The sequence below is a fragment of the Nymphaea colorata genome, chromosome 3, assembly GCF_008831285.2.
Source record: "Nymphaea colorata isolate Beijing-Zhang1983 chromosome 3, ASM883128v2, whole genome shotgun sequence".
Taxonomy (NCBI): Eukaryota; Viridiplantae; Streptophyta; class Magnoliopsida; order Nymphaeales; family Nymphaeaceae; genus Nymphaea; species Nymphaea colorata.
This window is the reverse complement of record NC_045140.1, coordinates 9,454,107-9,466,357: the sequence shown is the minus strand read 5'-3', so window position 1 is coordinate 9,466,357 and position 12,251 is coordinate 9,454,107. Positions and strand designations below refer to the sequence as shown.

The 12,251-nt window shown below is 37.4% G+C and overlaps 1 protein-coding gene across 1 annotated transcript; it reads right to left on the bottom strand.

The window, feature by feature from the left end:
• Nucleotides 1-3,508: 3,508 nt before the first annotated feature.
• LOC116250044 (protein GLUTAMINE DUMPER 2-like) lies at nucleotides 3,509-3,796 on the bottom strand. Its single transcript, XM_031623380.1, has one exon. The coding sequence runs from the start codon at nucleotides 3,794-3,796 to the stop codon at nucleotides 3,509-3,511; it is 288 nt and encodes a 95-aa protein (XP_031479240.1).
• Nucleotides 3,797-12,251: the final 8,455 nt, after the last annotated feature.

The window sequence follows — 12,251 nt, the reverse complement described above, 5'->3', positions numbered from 1 at the left end:
GAGCCAAGAATCAAGCATTAATGGTCTCGATCGGTTACAGGCTTGACGAGCTTTCTTTTTTTTCTTCGGTCACAAGCGAGATCCCTGCATGGCCCAGCTTCATAAGTTCCAAAAAATCCAATCATGCACGCAGTAACCCACACAAACCATCTAGTTTGAGACCCTTTAGGTCATCTTCTTCATTGGCACCTAGAATGTATCTTGGCTCTAATGGAAAATCTTGGGGCATAGTCACCTAAAGACCTGCTTCGTGAATAATGCCCAACGGCGCATACTTGTGTTCTGCCTTTGGATGAACGAAAAGTTCTATAAAAAAGAAAAAAAAAAAAACATTTAGTAAAACCCAAAACTTTCATATGAATTTATTTTTCACAAACAGGACTTGAATTTGGTGATGCTATCCGCTTCATTACCTACAATGAGCAAACCATCAAAATATATTAAGACAGCAAAAAAGTGTTTTTTTGTGTCTTGAATTTAAATAATGAGTGGGCGGCCTTGGAGTAAGTGAATCCAAATTCCCTTATAAAAACTAATTTCACGCTAACTACTTTAAGTCATACATAATATACTGTAACCAAATCAACAGAAAAGCTATCAAGAAATTATTGAGGAATTCAAAGACGGAGCCAACAATGAATAAAAAAGATGATAGCGCTAGTGGGTATCATGATATGAAGTACTTTTAGACATTCATTTGAATGGGTAGCAAGGAAGGCCACTTTCCACCGTGCTTCAATTATTGTATCATACAATGCAACTTTATAACTTTAAATGAATATTTTCTTAGAGAACGCAAAAAGTAGGTCGCTAACGTCCCAGGCAGCTCAGCTAAGTAGCTATTCCCTTGTCCGGCCGCGTCGCCGCGCACACAGAAAATTGTTTGTTGAAGTCGCGAGACGGTGGTGGACGACACGTCAGGCGTCTAGAAGGGGTTTAAAACATGCCAATTTGATGCTTAGCAGCCTATATATATTCGTGGTGCCTTTGCCATAGATAACTTGTTTATGAGAAGTTCTCTTGATTCAAACGCTGGTGTTAATGTTGCTTCTAGGAAAGCTCGGAGCTATTAAATTTTTCAAAAGTTTTATTTGGCGTGTGCAAAACTTTTGGAAAAAATTAGGGTTTGGGCCCAGTTAATAATTTTTCAAAAATTTTATTTAGTTTTTAATGAAAAGATGGCTTAAATTACAAAATGTCCTTTGTGCGAATGCACTAATTCATTTTAAATATGGAAGAGTACACTACATTAGTGGAAGATCAGCTAGGATGAAAATACGTTTAATTTAAGAAAATAATAATCGAAGGAACTCTGGTTCTAAGCACAATAATTCAATCTTAGGTTAGCAAAAGAAGCAATTGTATGAGCATGGGTACGAGACTTGCAAACATCTAAATTTATACCAAGCCCAAAAGGAAATGGAGAAGAAATTAAGAAAGAAGTATGATACTTGGAGTTAATGTGTATAGAGATTACTCTCGATTTAACTGTTGCAGAATTTTCTCAAGGAAAAGGAAAGAAAAGAAAAGAAAAAAAAAAAAGGAGTCCGCATGATAAGGCTGCCATGGAATGTTTTTACACAAGAAACATTAATCAACTTTATCTTCAAAGGAAAATGAATTGCCGGTTAGGCGGTGAACACGACGATTCTTTCTTCTTCCTTTTTTTCTTTTCTTTTTTTATTTTTGTGACAGCGGCCGTCGTTTTTTATAAAAAAATTTCAAAAAAGAAAATGGACATTGTTCGAACAGCAATTTGAATTTTCTTTTTTTTGAGGCCTTGAAAAGGGAATCCATTTTTTTGACAAGTAAAAAGGTATACAGCAATTATTTGGTAATTTTATGCTTTAAATAACCTGCAGGATCGGAAAGGTAAACAGACCCCTCTGAACAGATCCCGGAAAGCGTGAGGTCCGTGTCAAGCAAATCGGAAGTATGAATAGGAGACCGTTTCTTTCTCTTTTTTGTCAGTCTAAAACATCGTCTCCCTTCATCATCCCTAACTATTTGGTTTCTAATAACAAATGTGTTAGGCAAGTAGAGTCTAAATCTGAAGAGTATGTCAGGCTGCTGAATCCATCAACAAGGGCTGTTTGGGAAATTGCAACACACTGTTACTATTTCATAAATTTATTAAAAAAAAGGCAGATTCATCAAACTTTTGTTCCAGCAATCCATAAATCTACCACATTTTTTTGAAATAGATTCACAAGATGGTAATAATGTATGACTATGGTCGAACAGCCCCCCTTAAACAACATTTAACGTGATTAGATTTGCATTAAATTGCATTGACATTCATATAGCAATCTTAATATTTTTTCAAATGATGTTTATCATGTTTGTAATTACATATTGTGATGAATCTTTTCTCTGTTCTCTCCGTGCATGTCAGGGCCCTAAGAAGGTAGGAAAATGTTATCGTCACCGTGGTAAATAACGGTGTCGCTGCTAAATGGGATTTTAGTGAATGGTAGGACGTATCGGATTGTATCTTGGAAAATAAGAAATAAAAAGTAAACCGGTGTTGACCCTGTATCGTATCCACATAAATGTTGGCCGATACGCTTCGATTGGGAGTGAGGGAGTGATAGATGTGGTAGGCCCTCCTTCCAAACGTTGTACTTATTGCCACATACGGGCAGTACTAGCCCCAAAAACAAAAGAAAGGAGAATAAAGCATACCAGCTCAATTATCCCAAGCTTTAAAAACGAGAAAAAAAAAAAAAAAGAATCGGTAGAAGACTCGGTTCTAGTCACCAATCCGATTCGATTTTTTATCATTGTATCCCCGAGTCTTTTATCTTTGGACCGTCCATGTTGTCCACGAGATGGGATTGAATGTTCATCACCTCTGAACACTACTACTGGGGGCTTCAAGTTATAATCCATTTGATCGATGGGCCTTTCCCTACCATGCGGCGTGTGGTACAGGCGGAGAAAAGCTGAAGCACAGAAGCCGATCGGCCTTATTGGCGAGGATCCCGACCACTGAAATTTGCCGTGAACTAATTTTGGGAGCGATCGGTTCAAATTAAGACTTATCTGCAGCCATGCTCTGTTAGACAAACCAAGATGTAACTGCGGTTCTATACCATCTTGCTCCTTAATCTTTAGGCAATTGTAAATTCAAGTGACAGAAAACTATAACCACCATGAGTCAAATGCACGATTACGCTTATGAGCTCAGAAAAATCATCACTATTCTTCATAAAACATGTCAAGTTTTTTATCATGCTGCTGATTGGTACCTCACCTCCCGTTGATATTGGTGATGTTGATAATGATCATCTTATTGATGATAATGTAATTGTATTCTAAACTGTTATAATTTGATTATAACTTCTCAATGATATACATCGTAGCCGGAAAGTGTGGCTAAAATATCAAAACTGGCGAGGTGAAACTTCAATCCTCCTCTGTAGAAAAATGTTTGGTAGGCAAATCTCAGATCCTACCGATCAAACCTCAAGTACTTTCTTCTCCTCATGATGGCACTGATATATCATCAACAGACGGCGTTGGGCTTCGCTATGAACGTGGGAGCCAGATTTCCCGGCATGATCACCACTATCTTTGGCTCCAGGTCGATCTTAACGCTCATCGGCTCCGCCGGCAGACCGTCGACCGTGTCCCGGCTGGAGTCCTTCCTGTGGCTGCAAGCTAAAACGGTCAAGGCGACGGCGATGAGGCAGAGAAGTAGAGCAAAGCCACCAAAGAGATAAGGGATGGGGGAGTGCCATGCCGTCAACCCCCCAGCGGGACTGCTGCTCGGGCTGCTGCTCACAGGCCTCATCTCTCTGATCTCCCTCTCTCTATTTTTCTCTCGCTCTCTTGCTTTGCAGTTATGATGGCATGCGCATGGGTGTGTTCTTATATAGAGGGGAAATTATTTTCCGCAAAAAAAGTTTATTAGTTAAATAGTAAAGACTAAATCACTTTGATGCGAAAAATAACCAACAAGTCCTTACCAACTATTTGAAATAACAAAAAGATGATTCTTAATGGCGTGGTACGACATCATGCCCCTTTTTTACTGGGTTCTGTTTATACTTTATCAATAACGAGCCTTTATTCTTCTCTGTCGGTGATGGTTCATGTAATCTGTAAATGACTAAAATATCTCTTTTTTTCTTTTGTAAAACTGCCGACGATTTTCAAATGCAGATTAAGTCATCTCTTAATGAACTCATCTTATAACGATAATCCTTTCTTTCCTTTGTCTCCCTTTTTTTATTTTTTGGTGTTCTCTTGAGAATAAGAAAAGTGCTCACAGACGATGATGCCTAAGGTTCCCACCCTACTAGTAGGACATGGTTGTTGAGGTTCATCATCTAGTTAACTAGTTAACTATAGAGTTTACACAGTGTTCCCATCATGATGTCATCAAGAAGCAAAGACTTTTCCAGTTTTATCACAGTAACTATTTCATTAGAAAGGAGAATTTTACTGTGTTTTCCTTCCCTTTTATTAGTAGTTACTCTTTTAATGAATATAGCATACGGATTATGTACATCCATTGATTACCAAAAAGATGGATGTATTATTATATATTCAATCACATAGCTTAATTCAAAAGCTAAGGTTACTATCTTCTAGATGCCTCCGAATAACAACAATGACCAAATCTTGTTGTCATTAAGCATTAGCAGTAGGTTGATTATTGTATACATATTAATTTATTTTGAGAATGGTAATGCGAAAAGAAGTCATAGTTTACATAAGTGGATCGTGTTCACTTATCCATTAGTGGGACCTAGGTTGATGAAGCAGTTGCAGCTCAGACTTCTTGTGTTTCTTATCCTTATGTCAAGGGCCAGATCAGAAGCTTTTAGGCACCAATTGTGTCAACCACCTTTTCTTATTCTTCTTCTACTTCGAAGAATAGCAAAATACCAAGTGAAACCTCATCAAGTTCTTGAATTCAGTCGTGAGAGTTCACGATTTTGGTAACTTGCGCTTTCACATGACAGTTAACATAACATCTGTTCATCTGTTCAAGCGTATATGTGCATGGGGACTAAACGAAAGCTGAACCAAGATCTAGAATTTAGTGGAAATGTAATGGAGTTAGAGAAGTTGGGAGTGAAAGCATTAACTGGCTATTTCCCCTTCTCCCTTTTAGCCTTCAAATCAAACTTCACGGGTATGTAAATGATTACTCCATTACAGCATCATTGTTTCTGTTTGCAAATTACTAGACTCTTGCTTGCTAGTTTTGTAGGGACTCGAGTCGTGAAAACCTGATTAAGTTCTTGAATTCATGAATTTGGTAATTAGTTGCTTTCACATGACAGTAAATATAGCATTTGTACATCTGTTTATGGATATGCATATAGGGAATAAGCGAAACCTGACCAAGATGTTGAATTTCGTTAAGAATATAATGGAGTTCGTGAATTTGACAGTGAGAGCAGAGGACCATTTTTTTTTTTTTTTTTGACAGAACTTTCCTAGACCATTTTCTGCAGCAAGCTTTATGCCGGTGTAAATAATAACTCCACTACAGCATCAATGCTTATGCTTGCAAATTACTAGACTCTTGCTTTGTAGTTTTATAAAGAATCCACCTTTGCTGAAGCTCTTCGCTAACTTTTTGCTTTCAACTCTATATGATATCTATTGCAACGTTTATTAGTCTATGAAAGGTATAAGGTTATGCTGCGCTTCAAACACCGAACGAAGAGAAGCATGATAACTATGCTGGGGAGAAACCAACTATTAAATATATCTCAAGTACTATGTCCTTGCACCATATCCTATAAATGGATTGGCTTATTAAATATTATCGATGTGGACCGTGGGATATTATTCTCCTTTATCTATCCTTTCATTTGAAATTTTTAAGAACTGACTGCATTGTTTATCGGCCGATTAATCAAAATTATCAGTAAGTCGATGGGATTCATGGTGGGGAGGGCTCAAGAATTGGCAGGTTTTGAGATTTGACACTAATTTTGGTGTTGAATCAGATGATCCTTCATTACCCAAGAATCGGCCATTTCAATTTATCAATATATAAAATTTTCATAAATTACAGGGATGCTTGCTGACTGTTAACTGAATACTAAACATCTTTCTTTCTTCACCCGATGAAGTTCCAGTTTTTGTCATTTAATTTTTTCCGGTTTTTTGTGAGTTTTATTATCTGAATTCTTCTGTTTTTCTAACTTTTTTTATTTGAAAATATGATTTTAGTTAACAAATCATTTACTTGATAATTCCAATTCATGTCCGATTAATTAGTTCCGCCGGTTCACGCCAAATCTTCTTCCGGATAGATTCGACTCAATTAGAAATCCTTTCTAATGGCGGTGCAGTCCAGAAGCAGTTGGTAACACCAACAAGAAACGTTTATATTTTTTAGAAATCAATTTCTCATAAAATCTTGCAACAATGAAAAAGAAGCACACGGTTTTACACTTCCTTCCAGCGTCAACTTTCTTCTGATGAACAGAAAGTTTCCTGTCTGTCACTGTGGGCAACGGCACCCTGTTTGCTTGTAAATTAAATGAGGAGAATATATCCTTTGCATTACTTTAATCTCTATACATTACGAAAAGATTTAGCAGTAGCAGCCGAGGGACTCTATCAGCTGTTGTGAAAAAGAAAAGCAACTGTTTCTTAGATTTGTATATGGTTTGACTCCATTATTATCTTCCTTATTATAGATATGCAGGATTATGAAGTTCAAAATTTTGGGGAAAATCTATGTACATGCGTAAATGTTTCATTTCACCACTTTGCCTTTTTTCACAAAGTTTTTAATAAATTAAGCCATCCAAGAGGCAGTAATGTTTGTGCAGAATGGCATTCTGCATAAAAAAAAAAAAGCCAAGATATCATTAAACTGTAACTGGTGGAGAAGATATTATTCTCTCATGGACCCCAAGTTCCTGAAAAACAAAAGTTTGTAAAATTATATAATTGATAATGGACTACCACCTTGGTGAATCTCTTCTCATCCACAATGGAAAAAGAAGCTGTATTTATTGGCTGCTAGGCATCAATCGAGGGCAACCAGCTCGACAATGGCTAGCAACGTAGGGAGAAAAAAATAATAGTTTGACGTGGGAAACTGTAACCCTGTTTCTCTAGTAATGCCTGTTCCTCGAGTTATATAATGATGACTTTAACTATAAAGTCACTCAACTGTTTAACCAAATGAATAGTTGAGATAAGAAACAAAGAAAAAAATATTAATTAATGTTATATTAAATGGTGAAAATACCTACCACTTTTTTTTCTTTGCTTTTTTTTTATTTTGATGAACTTGAGAGCTCTATTATAGAAAAAACTGAAACAAATCAGTCACACAATATATTATATTATTTGATTGACCACTAAGTGCAATTAATCAGTTATGTCATGGCCATTCTCTTAATTCTAGCTGCTTTGGAATATTGGTGCTGTCTTCTAGGAAATGAAGGGGAAAGAGAGAATGGGAGATGAAAATTAGGAAAGTTACTTGAGGCAGGTAGTGGATGCCGTGGATGATGATATCGAATGTTGGGACACTTTTTAGGTGGTGTTGCTTTCTTTTGAAAGATTACAAAAGCTGCCCACTTTCCACCATGGCCAGCTTCAATTATGCAGTGCATCAAAAGCAGAGAAATTTGTGCAACGTACGGCATTAGAGAAATGGGGTCACCACTCACCCACTTTCTTTAGCCGTCAACAAACCATTCCTTACCCGAGTCGCCACGTGAAGACGATGCAAAAGCAAATCAACGTACCCACACCGTAGTGGTGGACGCATCAAGCAACATGAAGCGTTGTTGGGTATACTTAGTAGCACCTGCGCTTGCACATGAATTAATGTCTTGAAAAACACAAGTTCCTCAATTTGGTGGGTGACTTTTCTTAATGTCTTACCACCGACCACATATATGGATGGGTCTTAGCAGGTGGTATGGGAGATACGTGTAGCCCCAAAAGCAAACTTGGCGAACTTTCCTTGAATTTGTAGCTTTTATTGCTCTACGACATGAGGGGTTAATTTTGTGCAACTGCTTCAGCCAACAGCTGGTAGGAAATTCAAATCCCTATGGTGCATGGTGGTTATACACACATATATATATATATATATATATATATATATATATATATGAAACACTAGAGTGTTGCTCCATGGTCAGCCCTCAGAGTGTTGGTAGTATAGTTGATTGGTTCAATGGTTGGTCGAGGGCTAGTAGCTTAGAGAATAGTCCATGTCACATGGTAACGTGGGGGCCTTTTTGCTTGTTAGCTGCTATTTCTTAGATTTATGGACCAAATTCGATTCGGTGATATCTTTCACTCCCATTTTTTTTCCTATAAAAAACGATTTGTTAAAGTATTTGGCCACCAAACTTGGAATGTCTTGCTTTCATGTGATTCACAAGTTTAATGAGTAATCAATCACGAATCAAAAGTGTAGTATTGCTTGTAGTAGCGGCACTTATGGTAATAACAATAGAAATATGATTGAAAGAAAAATACCTCTATTTGATTTGATGGTGCTTCTTGGTCTTTTCCGGAAAGGCCATTTTCACCTTTCCACTTTTGTCCATGTAAGCAGGACTTCATCTTTTTAGCCTTCTGGATTTTGGACATTTTAGCATCCAAACAATAAGTGCATGACTTGGGAATCAAGCACTGGATTTTCACCCCTAATGCCAGTTTGATTTTTGTAGGCATCAATCACCAGTTGAACTAAAGCAAGCATAGAACTTGAGGACAAGGAACTAAACTTCAATTTTTATGCTGCTAGGCAAGCAACAAAACCTCTGAACTCGAAGGCAGTTTCCTTGGATTACAAACCAAATGGAAACAGTGTTACTCCATGAAAGTAATTAAGAATATCAACTAACTTATTAGTAGACAAAATGATGGAAAACTATACGGTTCTGTTGGTGTAGTACACTGGTTTGGCCAAACGCAAAGTACTACCACGACATGAAACACTGCTCTTAGGGATGTCAATACTTTCAATTTCGGTAAGATATAAAACCGAACAGTGCTGAAAACATTGGATATCAAAAAAGTTTTAGCATCCAATTAAGAAATCAGACCGGGTTCAGATTTAAGAAATGATATCCAATCAGATTCAAGTATACATAAATATCAAACCACATTCAGATTTCAAATTAGATTTGGTTTTAAGTAAATGTCCTATCCTTACATTTTGAATATCAGCTGAATTTGACTTAAAATGCGTATTTAGATTCAGATATGAATTCTAATATGGGATTAAGATCGGATTCAGTCATATATGACTTTTTTTCGTTTGTATTAGAATCCTAGCATGTGAACATCTACAAAAGCTTATATAATTAAGAATACATCCTATTCAAATTCGATCCATTGACATCCCAGATTGCACTTGTTTATGTCTTAATTTCTTATTTGGTAATGAATGAGTGGGGGACATAAAACTAAAGAATATTAGAATGGCCGGTAATGGGTAGGTAAGTACAAATCTAAATGTTTAGATACAGCTGTTGACTCTATGACTCCGTTATCAACCTGGTCAAAAAAGTGGAAAATCAAGAATTGTCAATACTTGGTGGAGTAGTTAGATGACCTGGAGCGGAAGATCAAGCTAATCACAAGGGCTATTCATGCATATAATATTTGTGTGTATTAATACTAAAACTTGTACATACATATATGTAGAAACTGATTAGATAAATGTAGTAAATAAATATTTAATAAATATTGTATTTTTTACTTACATATTCATTGCATGTATATTGTGTAAGTAATATAGCAATGTTATAAATAATTAAAAAACAGTATCTCATGTGTGAATACAATAAGGTGAAAGCAATGCAGAGTAACAGAGTTGACACGGCAAGTAAAGAGTCGACTGACTGGTGGACTTTGGCTTTAAAACCAACAAGAAAAAAGGAAGGTTGGCTGTCCTACCTATTAGGGTTTCAAAATTGCAAGTTAGCGAAGGTGGTTACATGTACTCTTTTGGATATGTAGTGATTAAAATGCTCTTGAAAAAGTAAAAAGTAAAAAAGAAGATTTTTAAAAAGGACAAAAAAAATTATAGAAATATTAAAAAGTTTAAAATGCCTATACCTTTATATAAAAGAAAAAATCTAAAATGCCCCAACCTCCCCTTTTTAAAGTCACACGATGTACAATAGCAATGTCTCTCTCTCTTTAATTCTTTGTACCATGAATCCAGTGGATGATTCATTTTTATGATGTCAAGAAAATAGCCAACTCATTTGCAGCATGTAAGCCGGGGTGGGCAGTTGCCCACACAAGCTCTTTAAAATTCGTTTATTTTTACATTGAGAATTTTAATATTTATTTTTATACGTCTACAGGTGTCCCTTTATATATAAATGTTTGTAAACATGAGCTCCTCCAACAAATTTTTCTGGCTTGACTACTGTTTGGTGCCGGGATCACAACTGTTTGGTGCCGGGATCACATGCATCAGAACATTGATTCTTTGATGATGATGGCGATAAACGTAACTGTACCCAAGTGACTTTGTTTTTGTTACTTTATTATTAGTTCTCAACAATTTACATCACGTTTGTTAGCTTTAACTAAAAGAAGAAGGAACCGGCAAAGCAGGGAGACTGAAGGGCTTTCCTCTGCGAAAAACGTTTCATGGCAGGCCATGAGCTAGCACTACTCCCCAACACCTAGCTATTGGCCCTCAGCTTTCCTCTCCTCGAAGCTGCTGGGTTTGGCTATGAACGACGGAGCCGCATCTCCCGACATGATCACCACTATCTTCGGCTCCGCAACGGCCGGCGGCGGCGTCACCGGAGGGTCGTCTTGAGTGCGTTCCCTTGACTCTTTCCTGTGGCTGCAAGCCAACATGATGAGGGCAAACGCAATAAAGAAGAGCAGAACAAAAAAGCCCCCGTAAAGGTAAGGGATGGGAGTGCGCCATGCTGTTAAACCCCCAGCAGAGCTGCTCACAGGCCTCATCTCTCTTTGTCGCTCTCTCGATCTCTATCCAGCTTTACTGAGGAGCGTTAGGCATGGGTCTGCCTTTATAGTGGGGAATTTTTCTTTACCAAGAGATTAGCTTGTTAATGTACAGTCTTTATGAAAGTATACTATAACCAACATGCCCCCACCAAAAGTTTGAAACGGAGAAAGAGGTCACCGTCGAGAATCAATAATGGCGTGAGATGCATTATTGAGCTGAACGTCCTGTCCTTCTTTAGCTTGGAGACAGACACCTTTGGAGAGTGCGCGCGCTTGCGTGTGTATGCACTCGTGTGTAGGCATCTTCATGGAGATCTGCTATTTATAATTAATTGTAGCATAATAATGTCCTATATATACATATATCCTTTATTAGCCAATCACAAGATTTCTCTTCCACTTTTTCTTAATGATTTACAGAGTTTGTGAATTGATCTGAGTCCACAGCATGCTACTCTCGACTCAGTTTGACATGCTAATGAACTTAACATCAGATATGGCCAGCTAGATCGGTGAGGTGGAGAATGAATAGATTGCCCCTTATCAAACCGAGTAGCTCGATTAGGTTGGTTGGTTGCGTTACTAATAAGCTGCTCAATTCAGATGCGTCTGTGTGAAGCAGAGAAACATCTGCTGTCATCGAACTGCACAGAGCCTCAAGATCAAGCTCGAACCAACTTCATGCATGGAACAAGCTCCAACGGGCTATCAATTATCGGTCAAAATAAGTAGATCAGTTCACCTCACGATCGACCTGAGCTATGTTTGAGTTTCCTGAACAAATCGTGGACATGCTTTGTTCGGCACCGTTTGGCGACATGTCTAAAAACCTGTTTCTTGGCTACACAGAAGTGAACACTATGACTAACTAGCCATAGATCATATATCTGAGTCTGTCAAATACTTAACCTTGTTGTGAAATTTCTCTCATATATTTAAATTCATGGATTTAAGAGTATTGGTGGTCAAGGACACCTTATTAGGACAACATCGCAAATGTTAGGAAAGTGCTGCCAACTTTTCGAGGGATGACGAAAGCAGCCTGCCTTGTTGTTACATTTAAATTTAATTGCCTGCATTACATATTAAAAAGTTGATCAGCTTAGAAATGTTCAAGCTTAAGCACTTTTTATTGTACCAAGCTCTCGTAATCGGCATTTAGGTGCTGTTGCTTTTGCGAGATAGGCATATTAAATTAACGTAAAAATTGATAAAGCAAAGAGATTAAGTGAAGAATAGTTTGCCACATTTTTTGCATAGTGCTTGTTCGCTTATCCATTAGATGGGCCCCTGCTTTATAGTGC